Source organism: Lates calcarifer, linkage group LG17 (assembly GCF_001640805.2).
Source record: "Lates calcarifer isolate ASB-BC8 linkage group LG17, TLL_Latcal_v3, whole genome shotgun sequence".
NCBI lineage: Eukaryota > Metazoa > Chordata > Actinopteri > Centropomidae > Lates > Lates calcarifer.
This window is the reverse complement of record NC_066849.1, coordinates 8,086,021-8,099,273: the sequence shown is the minus strand read 5'-3', so window position 1 is coordinate 8,099,273 and position 13,253 is coordinate 8,086,021. Positions and strand designations below refer to the sequence as shown.

Here is a 13,253-nt window from a genome sequence, read left to right as displayed (position 1 = left end):
GTTACATTAAATGGATCATTTTATCTTGCATATAATAAATAATGTCTTGAGAGGCCCCAAACTCTTTAAAGAAATTTACTGCTTTCTAAACATTGTTCATTAAGATCGCCAACAATAATCCAAACCTCTCTCTCTTCTACAGTTGGTGGCCATCATCTCAGAGGCAGCCAGCTCGGGGATTTCCCTGCAGGCGGACAAGCGAGTGAAAAACCAGAGACGGCGGGTCCACATGACCCTGGAGCTGCCGTGGAGTGCAGACAGGGCTATTCAGCAATTTGGTGAGTCAAGAAATTAAATCTTACAATGAGCCTTTTAAAGGTAAAAGGGGAGTAAAGGCTTGATTATAAAACAAAAAAAGATTTTTTTCTTTGTTTGCTTTCGAAGTAACTGTGTTTCAGAGTTGGAAAAATGACTCATAACAACTTATGCCACTGTGTTAACCAATATGTGGCCTGAGTGTTCGTCACTGGCATTTTCTTTATCAGTAACGTGACTTTTTCTGCAGCACATCATTGTGCAACTGGTTGAAAGATGTGCCAGGCTCTGCTTTTTTCTATTTGTCAGGGACGTGATAGCTTTCTAGTATGTACTGCTCTCTACGTATGAGCCTGAAACAGGCAGTGACTTAAGGGTCAGAGGGTATCAGGAATATTAAAAAGAAATTAGTGGAGGAGTAGTTTCTCCTTAAAGGTCAGGAGAGAGTCACTCCAAGGAACCTTGTCTAGTTTTATTTCTCTCTCTATGTTTAGGCCAAAGATTACCAAATTAGGACAAATGTCATCTTGTTCCACTGAAACACTGCAAGGTTGTAGTTGCTCTCACTTACTTCACATGGTGTGCTCTAAACATTTAACCTTTCCTACTGGGTGCAGTTGTTTCATCCATTTCTGAATATTAGTATTGCTTTTCATGCTAGTCCAAGTGACAAGGGTTTAGTAAAATATATTCTCTGTATTCTCTCTATATCTTCTGTGCATATTTTCATGCCTGCCCACCCCCCCACCCCACACACACACACACACACACACACACACACACACACACACACAACATCACAGAGTAGGGCATGAATTGTTTACAGTAATTAGCAAACTTCTTGCATTAGGAGCATTTGTATGAAAATTATAGCTTCATTCTTGTTTAGCATTTTAGGGCTTATATTGTACAGATACACACACGGTAACTGTTACTTCCTGATAAGAAGGGGAAAAAAAACTTTCCGAAGTTTTGTTTTTTTGTTGTTGTAGTTCATGAATAACAGCCTGTTCAAGCAGAGTTTCTTCTCCCACGAGTGTAAAGATCAGATACGTCTGTTATTTGATGTTGCAGATCCTATCGTGTCACAGAAAATATCCCCTTATTTTTTTTTTTCTGTTTTTGATAATTTATCCTTTCTGTCAGTGGGTGCAGCATGTGTTAACATGAAATCAGTAACTTGTTTTTGTTAATACGTGGCTTTTTTTTTTTTTTTTTTTTTTTTTTTTTTTGGTCTGTCTGTCTGGTTGTCAACGCCAATAAAGTCTGTTGAAACCACAGCTGTTGCACAGAAAGTGACTTCAAGATAAGATGGTGTGAAATGATTTTCAAATTGCAAAATCTGCACCATCCCATACATATCCCATACATAGGAAAGTATTGCTTCATTTGTAAAGAATATTTTTATTCATTTGGTTTGATATATGTTTGTGAGACTGTATCACACACATGACTCTGGTTTTTCCATCTTGTTGTAAATATTTAAATTATGGATTTCAGCTTAAGGAATCAGCAAAGTACACTGTTGAATACAGGCAGGCTTTAGTCGTCGTCTCTTTAACTGTGTTACATATTTTTGTCTTATCGTCATTTTTCCCTTGTCTCCTCAGGTCGCACCCATCGGTCCAATCAGGTGACGGCCCCAGAGTACATCTTCCTCATCTCAGAGCTGGCTGGGGAGAGACGCTTTGCCTCCATTGTGGCAAAGAGACTAGAGAGCCTGGTAAATATCATTGCCTTGTAAATGTGTGTGTGTGGGTGTGTGCGTGTTGCATTCACTCTTTTTATTTTCCACACATTTTTTGTCCCATGTTCCCTTTATTTTTCCTTTTTAACTGAGTGGAATTTGTCTCATGGGGAAATAAATCTTTTCATCTTGTTGTCTTACGGAGTATTAGAAGAATTGTTCCACTGTAAACAGAGAGGATCTGTGTTTCGTGTTTATTGATTGTTGTGCTCTGGGTTGCCATTGACTCTGCCGTTTGCATCTTCACCCTGCCCTCACCCCCTGTCCTTCCTGTTTCCTGGGGTATTCCCTACTCTTGAGACTCTCTGTAAAGTCTCTTTTATTGTCAGTTCACTTGAAGTTACGTCAACTTTTATCCACAAACCTCAAGAGATTCTGGGTCTTTCCCTTATCCAACTCCTTGACGGAAAACTGAATAAGCAGAAAAAAGCAAAAGAGCTTGTCTGGATAATTTATAAGCCTATGGTTATTTTCCACAATTATCAATGCATTTCAGCACTAGCGGTCATTTATTTCCATAGTGACACAGCATGACAGTTCTTTTGGGAAAAGGGCAAGGAGGGTGCAAGGGGATGGCAGTTCCAGGAAGTCGTCCCTGTGTCTGCCAGCCGCGTTCGGTAAATGTGCATCAAGAATAGGCCACATCTCGTCTACATGCCTGCCTGAACCCGATACAACACAAATTGCACTCATACTCCAACTAGACGGCTGAATACCTTTTGCAGCTAGCTGACTCTAGATGAGCAGTGAAGTCATATTTGGCTAAAACATCCCTTTGTTTTGGTATCTGAAGGCATTTTTCTGTGTGGGCAGAGCCAGCAGCTGGCTATGAGGCTGGTCTGCCGTCGACTTGGCTTCCTCTAAATTTTCCTTCACCTACCTCACAGTTCATGTGACTCTTAAAAAGTGCTGAAAACCATTGAACACAGGATTGGATCTTGGATAGACTCAGGGTTGAATTTTAAGGTGTAAATGAGATTTGTGTCTATATTGTGGAAATCCACTTTTGTCTGTCACTTTGCAAAAATGTTGCCTGGATTCCCATTGAGTCACAAAGTAGGCAGCTTAGGTTTCCCTTCACACCTCAACCTCATCGGGTTCCTCTGACACGCTGGGCACAAACCAGGCTGTGTAGTCACACACTATTTGATGTGTTTGTGTGAGTAATGATGCTTTTCCATGCTGCTGTTTAATGCAGAGCAAATGTACCATACGTCTAACAGACCTGGACTGATTCATGACACCACTGTCACAGGTTAAGTCTGGGGTTATTTGACTTGGAGTGGTTACGCATACACCTCATTAATAAACCACGGAGTTCTATTATAAATATATTTGATAAATGATGTTGTATGTTGATGTTTCATTTCATTAAAAATCCCAAACATTTGATGGTTCCAGTTTCTCTAAAGTAAGCATGTCCTTGCCTTACATTATAGTAAATTGAATATATTTGGGTCTTGGACTGTGGGTCAGACAGATGTTTTATAGACCAAATGATTGATTGAGGAAATAATCTGACATTTTACTGAGTATGAAAATAACTGTTCACTGCAGCCCTAAGTTAAATTGGTTGCTAAAGCGTTCACCATGGAGATTGGATTTAGACAATATGTAAATTAAGTGGTGCAATTTTAAAGAGTTTCTCCACTTTATACAAAGTTAGTGCAGCATAATAATATACTGTCTACAATCACAATCAACTCTCTGATTATGAAGAGCAGAATTAATGGTTCAAAGTCCATGGTGATATCCACTGTAATGGTATAGCAATCCTATAATAATTGTGTAGTAACCATACAGTAATCCATTGGTTATTAGCTGTATTCGCTCATGCCTAATCCTAGCATTGAAGTCAGGCTGTATAAGAGCACTGACCCATCCTGATCAACAGCAAACACAGATTTATCCGACATCACTGTGTCCATCTGTATCTGTGTGATGATGTTCTGATGGCTATAAGGCAAATACTGCTAATACTGATAATAATAATACTAATAACACTGTCGCCAATCTACTTTGCAGGGTGCGTTAACCCACGGAGACAGAAGAGCCACTGAATCCAGAGACCTGAGCAAGTACAATTTTGAAAACAAGGTAGGCAAATTTAAGAACCTTTGAGGATAATATTCTGACCTTCAGTGGTAAAAATGTGCATCTAGTTCATTTCAACAATTTGAGATCTGTCTTGCTTTTTGTACACTGTATCTCTTATGTTAACTTGTCCTTTGCATTGCTAAATTTCTGAATGAGCCTTCTGAGAGGATTTATCCACACTAATTGCCCAAAATCCCTTTTCTTGCAGTATGGTACCAAGGCTCTGGATAAAATCACCAAAGCAATCCTAGGCCACATAGAGAACAAGGTGCCCCCTCCCAAAGGCTACCCGGCGGGTGAAGCTATGTTCTTCAGAGGTATGTTTGAGCTTTACTTTACTGTGAGCCACTATAAAGAAAAAAACAACTTCACCAGCACAAAGTTTACTATGATTAATCTGTGACACAAATATGTTTTTCTTTATTTCAGACATGAAGCTTGGAATGATGGATGTGGGCATCTTTTGTAAGGAGCCTCGCTTTGGGATCAGTACTGAGAAAGGTAGAGTACCCACGAGGCATGCAGGCAGATTTTATGCCAGTGTACTGAGGACGAATACATCAACTCAGGCCACTGAGCGTAAAATACAACTTTACAACACAAAATTAGTTGTTAACTGTTCTGTGTTCTGTTTTTATCTCAGACTGCAGTATCACCAAGTTCCTAAATCGCATCCTTGGCCTGGAGGTCCACAAGCAGAACTATCTCTTCCAGTACTTCACTGATAACTTTGACTACCTAATCGAGAAGGACAAGAAGGAGGGCAAATATGACATGGGAATACTAGGTAGGTCAAGTGTCTCTCAAAAATACACAATTTTAGGACTTACTCAAAGGAACAATTTGTGATCCTAACTGTAAACATAATGTTAGCAATAATTACAAAAAGTGAAAACACAGGAATCAAATCTGCTAAATGTATTTAAGAAACAGACTAATTTATAACTGAGTAATATCAGTAATGTTTGCAGAACACTGACAATAGCTGCTGTTCCTCTCTTCTGTTATGTCTGTCAACATGCATCACCTCAAATTGGATTGTAATTGGCCCTTGAGGACTGATTTTAAAAAAAAGGCGGTTTCTAATCTTCTAATGTGGGTAATTATTTTGGTTCACTTTGTCTCTGACAGACCTTGCCCCAGGTAACGATGAGATCTATGAGGAGAAGCAGGAAACTTTCCTGACAGCTGGAAACCCACAGGATGGACAGGTTGTTCTCTATAAGGTAGGCACCGCATAACCTTTACACAGCCATTCCTAGCTGTGAGACTGTTCTTGGTGTGATCAAAAATGATATCATCGTATCACATCATGAGTTATCTAATCTAATGTTAAAGGAGCCAAACTAAGAACAGATCACCAACATGATCTCTGTGTAGAAAGTATCGGCCTCAAGAAGGGCACAGGTGTAACGCAGGCTGAGACTGTTTTTACGGCATCACAAGTCACGCTACGGTGCGACGCAGAATGAACACTGCTTTGTTGTGCCTGCTGAGACAGCCTGAGCATTATGAACCAGAAATAATTCTATGAATATACATGATGGCCAAAAAATGCAAATCTTCTGGTCTCTTGTAGGCTTCCAGTAGACCTAGCAAAGAAAAGTTCATAGTCAGAGGCAGCAAAGCCATCTCCATAGATTACATAACACATACCAGTGACAGTAATTCATTAAGATTTTCTTGACAAGGCTTGCACTGCACACAGCTTTTGCATACAGAGAGACCTGGTACAACAGTGAAATTTGTTCCACATAACCGGCACTGTCACAGGTAACTCAAGTCGCTACCTCTGCAGTTAAATCAGATTTGATTGATGTCACTTTGCTAGCAGTAAGACTGTGATCATAGAGGCTTACTCCAGGGCTGAGGAGCCCTTGTAGACACTAGTTGTAGGTGGGAACTGGATAATTAGTGGTATCTTCTGCTTTTAGCTGTCGGCTGCAAGCTAACCTACATTTGACATTTCAAAGTTGGCAGCAGAGCAGAAATGCTGCGTAGCCAGGACCAGTTTAGCAAGTATGGAGAGAGAGTGTTGGGTACATGCCTGAGTGTGGTAGACAGTGAGCTTTAGTTTTACTTATATACCTTTATGTTCTTGAATTATGGGTTAGATCACTCTAAATATTACAAGAGTCTGTCTCACTTTTAGGTCTTCAGTGTGTGGTTGCTTGACCTCATGCTTTAGTCTCTGTTGTTGTTTTTTTTTTTTTGCCCCTGTAGATCAGTGTGGACAGAGGTATGCCCTGGGATGAGGCCTACAACAGGTCGCTACAGCTCACCGGTCCTGATGAGGGATTCTACCTGTCCCAGAAGGTAAGCCCATTTTATAATAAGAAGAGCAAACACATTATTTAACCTACACCTCACAGAACAGCAATGTGACGACACAATGGATGTGCACTGAAATTCACCGTCTGTGTGGCCTCTATACAGCTGCGAGGAAACCACCCATGTGTGCTGCTGGCTGAGCAAGGAAGAGGCAAGAACTTCATAGTCTTCAAACCCAACATCGGCAAGCAGACTCACCCCGAGAGCCTGGACAACCTGCACCAACGTTACCGGAAGGTAATAGTCCAAATGTCTGTGGAGTAATCTGTCAGTAGGATCAGGAGTGATCCGTTGTGTGTGCTGAAATAATTTGACTTGGTTTATTTAGATTATGGAGTCTGCTGCCCCCTTGTGGCTGTATGGGAGTACTAGACCAGGAACTCTTGAGATGAAAAATGCATTACAGAAACACATATCAGTGGGGATGATTAGTAGTTAGAGCTGTTCCTGTTTTCCCTCCATACGTGATGATTAATGACCATTCACCACAAACCCACGAGTCATCTCCTTTGTTCAGGGGTTGTAAATTAGATAAAACTATGATATGAATTGGATCGGAAGATGAAGACACCTCTCTAATAACAAAGTTTCCGTGTTGGTAAAGATACATTTTTCAAGCTCACAGCTAATTTCAGTGTATGCTTCCTTTTCCAGGTGACTCCAGAGGAAGCCAGAGACAGCTGGGAGAACCAGTTCACCTTCTCCTTCAAGAAGTGTAGCCATGCCAACTGGTAAGCACAAATCCACAGTGTCACTTGGGATTAATGGCTCAATACATGCAATCAAGCCTGGTGCTTATTAGGATTCAGTTAGGGTGATTTTAAGGTCAGATGCCATTCCCAAGGATTTGTAGATCACCTGAGACTTACTCATGAAGAAATAACCTGTAAGTCTCACATGTGCCCTCGTCAGCAGGTGACCAGTGAGCAGTTTTAACAATGCTAGTATGGAACAGTCAGTCCCTCAACCTGCCTGAAAGAGGGATTTGCAAAAAAAAAAAAGAAAAAAAGAAAAAGAAAGGCTCTTTTCTGGTATATGTATAAAAGATCTGACTTTTTATTCTCTGTGCTCTGCCTAGGAATGGAAAGTGTAAGAAAATTGAAGAAGGCCAGGAGTGTCTGCAGGGCATGCGCCTCCGTCAGTACCACATGTTGTGTGGTGCTCTATTGCGTGTGTGGAAGCGTGTCTCCGACGTGGTGTCTGACATCACCAGCTCCAGCATTCTGCAAATTGTCCGCCTCAGAACCAAGCAGCATAACAAACAAGTTGGTAAGTACATCCCCTGCCAGAAGTGATTTGCACTTCAGTGCACATTTTGTACTATCTTCCAGAATATCTCCCAGACTTCACGCCAGTGGGAATAATCTATAAACTGTGATAGAAGAGAAGTCTACAAGTCCAGAGATGAAAATATCAGTTTGAATTACCAGATCTCAGTGTGTTGTTTTGACCGTAAAATGGGATGTTGTCAATGTGCTGACACATCTTTATGACAAATTGAGGAAATGAAATTGATGTTCACTTTCCTTATTTGTCTCCTATGAACTCTACAAGCACTACATTAATGCTAAGTGACGCTTTTGAAATACAGAAAATGTTGCAATTCATCTTGACATTCATGAAAAACCAACAGTGTGAGGACACTTGCTGTATATTCACTGGTCTATTTTCTCTGTGTACCATGCACAGATTTCATAAAGATATAAAAGGAAAATACTGTTTACTGCTGTTGCTAATACACCCTCTGATATCACCCTCAAATGAAATGGTTCTGGTTTTGAAATGATTTTATAAATGAAAGTGAACAAATGAAATTAGTTTACCTTGCAGAAAACTGTGACATGACCGCAACCCTCTTCTTTCCCAGGTATCAAGATCCCAGAGAACTGCGTGGCCCGCGTGCGCGAGGAGCTGTTGCTAATGGACGAGGAGGTGAAGAGGAGGCGAAAGGAGAAGGAGCAGCAGGCTGTGGAGCAGCGGCTGGCTGAGGAGCGCTTGCGTAAAATGGAGCAGGACAACAAACACCTGCTGGCAAATCTGTTCAACCAGAAACCCATGCTTACCCAGTCCCTTGCTCAGTCTCTCGCCCAGAAACTGAACCAAAACCCTCTACAAAGGACACAGCTACAGAGAATCCAAGGCCAAACCCAGGCCACTTTACGGCCGCCTCCCCAGAACTTAACCCTGATGTCTCTACAGAGAAATCCCAACCAACCCCAGCAACGGACCCACAACAGCTGGCCCAACAATTCCACCACCACCTCCACCAACAACCAGGGCTCTCTGCCTAACACAGTTAGCCTCAGCTCCGGTTTTTCTCCGTTTTACACCCAGCCCTTCATTTCCCCCGTTCAACCGCTGAGGAACCCGTCTCTTTCACTCCATCAGGCCACGCTGTCTCCCAGCTTGTCTTCCAAGAATCCCCTGGATGAGATCTTGGACCTGACTGTCAGCTCACCGTCCCCCTCCCCAGACAGCACGGAGGCTGGGCTGAGTCTGGACAGCCTGTCGGGACACGCAGCAGCATTCGGCGATGACTTTAATCTGGAGTCTCTGATTTCCCAGAATGCACCGAATGCCCAGCACGCTGCACCAATGCAGCAGCCTCTTTTGCTACCACAGCATCAGCAGCAGCAGCAGCAGCAGCAGCAGCAGCAACAGCAACAGCAACACCTACAGGCCAATAATCACCACCAAGACTTATTAGATTTTTTTGACTTGCCCCTGTCCCCCCAGATGCCCACACAGAAAGCCAGCCCTTCATCCTCTACCTCCTCCTGCTCTTCCTCCACCACGTCCTCCACCTCTTCTGTGTCAAACAGCCTGGTTTCTCACACCGGTCTCCTGCCCACATCCACCCTCATCGCGACATCCTCCTCCTCCTCTCTCTTCTCCAGCCCGCCCTCCTCTTCGACTCTGTTTCCCAACCCCTCCCCCTGCTACTCTTCCTCCTTTCTCCTCCCCCAGTCAGACTCTCTGTCCTTACCCAACGGCCACTGCAGTCCCGGCACTCTCGACGTTCGCGAGGCTCTGAACAGCATGCTACAGGCGGGACCGGACCGCAAGTCCGTCATCCAGTACCGGCAACAAGACTGAGAGCTTAGGAAACGGCAATAGCTCGCCTGGACTGTGTCTTTTCTTTAGGTAGTTTGTTTTCATTTTGTCTTTTAAAGCAGATTGCGTCTTGTTCGCTGCTGTCTACGATCGCACCCCCTCGGACCTACTCCCTCTCTCCCCTCAGGGCCTATAGTCACGTCACTGCCTGTCCTGCGCTCTGCTCACCCTTCTCTCCCACCCACCTGTAGCGTTCACCTGCTTGAGGCTGTCGAGGCGGGCTCGATCAACACCAGATTTCTACACCAAAGTGTGTCCTCCACAGTGAAAGGCAGCTGTTAAAAAAAAAGTGGAAAAAAAAAAAACATGTGATAACTGTATTTTATTGAACGTACGAGCTGTCCAAACAAAAGCTCATTCATAAAGGTGTGGAAATAATTAATAAACCTCCCGCTGCTGATTATTTTTACGAGGTATGATCGGTGAAGTTGCTGGAAGCTCTAAATGCCTTTCACCAGTTAACACCACATCTTTAGACTTTGCTTTACTATTACTTTGCTTCACGGCCATGTATCTTGGCTCAAAAAAAAACAAAAACAAGAAAAAACAAGGCTGTATGCAAGGCTTGGTTTGAGTGAAACAAAAGACAGTGTTGAACTGGAAGATGAGAACGACAAAAAACAAATGAAATCTTTTAGCTGATTAGCCATGAAATGCCTCAGTTTTCTTTTTCTTTTTTTTTACTTCTACATGCTCCCTCTTGTTTCTCTCCCTTGCTTGTATGAACACTAGTGTGAGGAAAAAGGGAGAGGAAGAGCAGTCTGCTGTTGCAAACAGTGCCTTTGGAGAAATCTATAAATGCAGTCTTTAAAAATCCATGTAGCCTAATGTATAGATTTGTACTTTTGAGCGTTGGTTTTAATTTAAATTTAATATGGTGTATTTCTATTTAACTTTTAGCCCCCTCAGTCAGTCAGTCAGTCAGTCAGTCAGTCAGTCAGTCATCGTTTATGTTACACTATGCTGGTGGTGGGTTTCAGGAAGAAGCCTCCATTAAGCCTGTTTATGCTTGTTTGATTGTCTGTGGCGCTGTGACAATGTGCTACGAGGTCAGTATGGCACAGATTATTGAGCAGCATGGATTAAAAAAATTCTGTCCAAAAATTTTTATCACCCTTTTTTTTCTTCTTCTTTTTTTTTTTCTTTAAAGCTGACAATAACATAGCGATATGACTCCTGGTTTCATTTGACTTTGAATTTCTCAGGAAAGTCTCAAGTGTTTCGTTGTGTTATCGTGTGTCATTTTGACCAAGATAGGTGATGACAAATTTGTTACTTACAGTAGATGACAAAGAATTTATTATGAAAAACAAACCCTTTTTGTTTTTTTGCAAAATCTTCACATTGTCCAGTTCAAGAAGAGTTCAAAATGTAACAAATATCTGATTAAATGTGTTTCCATTTCAGGCATTAAGGCTATAAAAACATCTGAATGGTGTAAACTTGTGTAATGTTCACTGTGTATGATACGTGAGATCTGGCCATGTTTTGAGTGAAAATGATGCTCTGTTCATGACAAAATGCCAGGAATAAGTTCAAGTGATCAAAAAGCAATAAAACCATATTCTACATTTGTGATGAAACAGAAACACCTAAGTACTGTTAAAGCTCAACAGGCAAAGCTTTACTGCATGGTATGGATCTTCTTATTTCTGTTGTGCTTCAAAGTCTTTTAGTTAAACAGATTCTGAATACAATCTTTGTATAGTAAGTTTTCACGGGATGAGCGCAATGCGTTCTTGATGTTTTAGTCATCGTTATTATAAAAGTTAATGTTATTTATATTTAAGGGATATTTAGATTTTAGATATGTTATCCTGCTTATTAGAATAGTTAACGAAATGTTTGGTCAGGGAAGTTTCTAGTTTTCAAGATTACTATAAAACAAATTCTATTATAACCTGCCACCAAATAAGATTGCACTGTTCTGTACTGCTGTACAGTGTCTGGATTTATTTCTGCTCATTTCAGTTTTGCTTTTCTCCATTGTTTCTCCAACTTGTTGACCATTTGTCAGGCCTTCAGTTCGCAGAGAGATACCAAAGTATTCCACAGACACCCCTAAAGTTACTGGCTCTAAGATATCAGACCTTTTATCAATCTCAGGAAGAAACCTACAAGAGGTGTAACGGCGGGGCGTTAGCAGAAAAATACCATTTCCCCTTATAACAGTGGTGAAACTAACCAATACATGTGCTGTTTTTTTTTCTTAACTTTGTGCTGTGACTCTTGCTGTATTTATGTTTTAGACTTAATGTGATGGGTTTGTCGTTTGTCCTTGTGAAAATGTCAGTGATTCTAAATGTTTATGCCTTCTTAGGGCAAAGATCAAAGGCTGTTTCTTTTTAAGGAACATTATTTTTTCTGTGGACATTTTTATATTTTTTATTTTGTGTTGCAGTTGTCGGACATTTAAATTCCTGTTAAAGCTGACAGAGTCTCGAGTCGATTCGCACCCAAGTTATGCTGAAATGTGCAATTGATCTGTCCAAGCCTTTACACTTCTCTCAGTGTAACATACGTTTAGGTTTAGACTGACTCACTCATAGTATCACAGATTATTATTAATGTTTTTTTTTTGTTTTTTTTTTTATTTGCAGCATCTTAAAATAGTATATTTTCCTTGTACCCTCATTAATTTTGCTTTTAATATTCCTCATCAGGCACATTCCGAGACATCAGTCTGCAAAAGATTTGCCTTCGATTCTGTGTGTTACAGTCACACAAATAAAGCTTTATGCATTTGAGGGATATGGACCGCGTATTTAGGAAGAAAAAGCTTTTTTTAAAGAATCCTTCAGTAGTGTAGTTAGGCCTTTTATCATTTTATTATCATTTTTGCACTAAGAATGGCATAATCAAGTTACTGTTCTCTTGTTGGATATGATTGAGCGTTGCAAGCTTGTTGTGTTTCTCATCTTTGATGGATTGCTCTGTGTATACTGTAACCATCTCTCTTATTTCCCCACCATTTGCATATTATATAAATGTTATCACTCTCAAATAATTTATTGCTAACAAAAAATGAAACAAAAAACATGCTACTGATTGTATGTATTTTTAAACAAAGCCTATTTTTTCTGTATAAAAAGAAACTGTGTTCAGCACTTTTATTCTGGGTTGTGCTTTTGTTTTCTATATATTTATAATTTAGATCCAAATGTATATATTGTAAAATTTTGTGCCTTTCGACTAATTCTTTAAAAAGGTTTTCTACTCATTACAGGAAGGACTATATGAAATTGCAATCTTAACTTTGTAAACAAATAAAAACTTGAAGATTGCTGAAACTGAGTCTCATTTGTCCAATTTCATCCCAACGAGTTTAGTTTCAGAAAAGGCTTTTGTCCTAACTTATTATGGGCTCACAATACTTTCTGTTTTCTGCTACGTCAAACTTTTACTCTGCAGATCAACATTTAACAGACAAAACCTTGAGTTCAGTTCAGAAAATGTATTTAATATGTAAAACATTTAAAATTAGCAGACAGCTACAACATTACAGTAAACTGCTGCTTCTATGTTAATACATATGAAATGAATAATCTCATTTACTGTATAATAATATAATGCTGACAAAGGTGATTCTGTTGAGTAATTACTTCACATTTTGCCAGTAATACCTCTGTACTTTAACTCACTTGAGGTTTTGAAGCTGGACCTTTATCTGGAGTATTTTTATGTTGTTGTGTTATTAGTTTTACCTGAA

At 40.5% G+C, this 13,253-nt stretch overlaps 1 protein-coding gene across 5 annotated transcripts in view; it reads left to right on the top strand.

The window, feature by feature from the left end:
- si:ch73-63e15.2 (protein strawberry notch homolog 2) overlaps positions 1-12,651 on the top strand; it is a 61,265-nt gene extending 48,614 nt beyond the window's left edge. For all 5 annotated transcript variants that reach the window (XM_018670124.2, XM_018670122.2, XM_018670121.2 and 2 more), the window contains 12 exons: positions 143-278; positions 1,866-1,978; positions 4,028-4,099; positions 4,308-4,416; positions 4,529-4,600; positions 4,743-4,886; positions 5,231-5,325; positions 6,323-6,415; positions 6,536-6,667; positions 7,085-7,161; positions 7,509-7,699; positions 8,298-12,651. In XM_018670124.2, coding sequence (XP_018525640.1) covers positions 143-278; positions 1,866-1,978; positions 4,028-4,099; positions 4,308-4,416; positions 4,529-4,600; positions 4,743-4,886; positions 5,231-5,325; positions 6,323-6,415; positions 6,536-6,667; positions 7,085-7,161; positions 7,509-7,699; positions 8,298-9,526 — 2,463 coding nt within the window. In that variant the 3' untranslated portion in view covers positions 9,527-12,651. The remainder of the gene's footprint in view (positions 1-142; positions 279-1,865; positions 1,979-4,027; positions 4,100-4,307; positions 4,417-4,528; positions 4,601-4,742; positions 4,887-5,230; positions 5,326-6,322; positions 6,416-6,535; positions 6,668-7,084; positions 7,162-7,508; positions 7,700-8,297) is intronic.
- The last annotated feature ends 602 nt before the right edge of the window (positions 12,652-13,253 follow it).